Source organism: Myotis brandtii, unplaced genomic scaffold (assembly GCF_000412655.1).
Source record: "Myotis brandtii unplaced genomic scaffold, ASM41265v1 scaffold687, whole genome shotgun sequence".
In the NCBI taxonomy this organism is placed as follows: Eukaryota; Metazoa; Chordata; class Mammalia; order Chiroptera; family Vespertilionidae; genus Myotis; species Myotis brandtii.
In genome coordinates, this window is record NW_005370687.1 from 2,151,848 (window position 1) to 2,154,481 (window position 2,634).

The following is a 2,634-nucleotide window of genomic DNA, read 5'->3' on the forward strand; positions in this document are numbered from 1 at the left end:
ATTTAAATCAGGACTGCCCGAAAGAAATGCTCTATTAGCCATTCATGATCTGAATTCTGGTGTATGAGATCGCTTTAAATATGGTACACATAAAAAAAGTCATGAGACATTTGTAATAAATAAGGCAGTGGCCAACTATTACTCATGAGTAGTTTTTTGAGATAAGCTATCAAGTCTGCCCTTTCTGCACTCTTCTCAATGCCAGCAAAGAGCATTTTCGTTCCAGGGATGTACTTCTTGGGATTCTCCAAATACTCCATCAGTGTAGCCTCTCCCCAGGTGATACCTTTGTTCTTGTTGCATCCCTGTAAGAATCCAGGGGCCTGACCTGTCTTTCGCCCAAAGAGACCATGGAGATTTGGCCCAGTCTTGTGCTTGCCTCCCTTTTCCACAGTATGGCACTGGGCACACTTCTGAACAAAAATCTTCTTGCCCTTCTCAACATCACCCATTTTTAGTCGCGCACAACTCAGAGATCCCCACTCGCAAGCCGGACGTCCCGCTCTCTCAGTTCTGAGTTTTGATAAACAGATACAGTTGTGTAACCACAGTGAAGCTAGAGAACCTTTCCATCACCCTAAAAAGTTCCCATGCTGCCCCTTTGTGGTCAACAATACCCTCCCTGCTAACCACTGTTCTTGGTCTCTATAATCTTGCCTTTTCCAGAATATCAGATAAAGGGAACCATTATGATCTCTTTTGTGGCTGATTTCTTTTTCTTTTTTTATTTATTGGTTAATTTTAAAAAGGGAGGGAGGGAGGGAGAGAAACATTCATGTGAGAGAGAAACCGATTGGTTGCCCCCGCATGCACCCCAACCAGGAACAAACCTGCAACTTAGGCATGTGCTCGGAACGGGAATCGAACCCACAACCTTTCAGTGTGTGTGACATTGCTCCAACCAACTGAGCCACACAGGCAGGGCTTGTGTCTGGTTTCTTTTGCTCAGCATACTGTTTTGAGATTCTTCCATGATGTTGCATGTATCAGTAGTTTATTCCTATTTTTTTGTTGTGTAGTAGTCCATTGTGTGGCTGTACTACAGTTTATTCATGTTGATTTTTTTAATACAGGCATTTGGGATAAAATTGACACTGAAATATACAAATCTTAACCCCGCCCTTTTGAGGAATTGATACAGCCATGTAACTCACACCCCTGAGAAGGAAAGAGAAAAGCAGCCCTGACATCCAGGAGTTGCCTGACCCTTACAGCTGGCCGTGGCATGTTTGAAGTTGGCCCGGTGCTCACAGTGAGGCCTGTCATTCTCCTGTTATAAGCAGTGTCATCAAACATCAGCAGCAAAACACAGTCATTTTGTGACTCGAATAAAGTAGACAAAAATAAAGATCACTTTATAATCTTACCAAATCACAGACAAAAACAAGTTCACTGTGCAAACCACTGAAATATCCAACATCCCCTTTCCCCAGCTAACGAGTGCTGCTTCTCTACCAGGTGTAGCTTTAGCCACGCCCATTCCTCCCTCCTTCTAAGGAAGATGTTTAAAGATAATCACCTGCTTCCTGATAACATCCAATCCAGAGCAAAGCCCTGCTTCCTTAACACCTCCCCCAAATCACCTAACACAAACCAAATCCTAAAACAAGTCATTCTTAACACCTTACTGAGACCCATGCTTCCCCATGGTACGTGTTCTCCCTCATTGCAAGGAGCAAAAAACTCAACCTTGTTAAACTACAGGAATATTCTTGGTTTGGGGCTGGAGGGCATTGATACCCTATTAAGATGCAGCACATTTCACTTTCCCATAAAATTCCCTCCTGTCCCTTCCCAGTTAATCCACCCACTGTCACAGATGGACATCTGTGTTGTGTGGCTGTTGTGAATAAAGCTGCTGTGAATGTTTCATAGAAGTCTTTTGTGGCACGGGTTCATTTTTTTCCTAGGTGTACTAGTTTCTGAAAGGGCGAGGGCTAGGCCCTCCATCTTGCCCCAGGGTAAGGGCTATGCCCTCCATCTTGCCCCAGGGTAAGTGCTACGCCCTCCATCTTACCTTGGCCATGTGCTTGGCAAGGAGCTTCTTCCTGGAAGTCTAAGCCTCTGCTAGCCACACCCAGGAACAAGACACCGACTTGCGCCTGGCCAATCGGCAAGGCCACAGCCCTTTCTCCTCCCCTTACTCCAACCCCCTATAAAACCCCTCTCCACACAGAGTTCTCTCTCTCTCTGCTTCCTGTCGCTGCGTCGGCAAGGTGGGGGAGCCGAGCTAGCTCGAATACAGACTCTTATGCTTTTGCATCGGACATGGCTGGCTCCCTGGTGTGGTTTCTTGGGAATCTTGAAATCTGGGCATAACAGTTTCCTATTGCTGCTATAACAAATTATTACAGACTTAGTGGCATAAAGCAACACAAACGTGTGAGCTCACAGTTCTAATGGTCAGAAGTCCAAAATGGGTCAGTGTTATGCCCAGATTTCAGGATCCCCAAGAAACCACATCAGGGAGCCAGCCAGGTCCGATGCAAAAGCATAAGAGTCTTTATTCGAGCTAGCTCGGCTCCCCCACCTTGCCGACGCAGCGACAGGAAGCAGAGAGAGAGTGAACTCTGTGTGTAGAGGGGTTTTATAGGGGGTTGGAGTAAGGGGAGGAGAAAGGGCTGTGGCCTTGCC

The 2,634-nt window shown here is 46.1% G+C and overlaps 1 protein-coding gene across 1 annotated transcript; it reads right to left on the reverse strand.

Moving 5' to 3' along the window:
- Nucleotides 1-5: 5 nt before the first annotated feature.
- Nucleotides 6-476, reverse strand: LOC102256457 (cytochrome c-like). The gene has a single exon (XM_005881758.2). It carries the CDS (start codon nt 450-452, stop codon nt 75-77), a length of 378 nt encoding a protein of 125 aa, XP_005881820.1. The 5' UTR covers nt 453-476; the 3' UTR covers nt 6-74.
- Nucleotides 477-2,634: the final 2,158 nt, after the last annotated feature.

Coding starts and splice junctions, on each gene's coding strand:
- LOC102256457 (XM_005881758.2), bottom strand. CDS start 452: ATGGGTGATGTTGAGAAGGGCAAGAAGATTTTTGTTCAGAAGTGTGCC.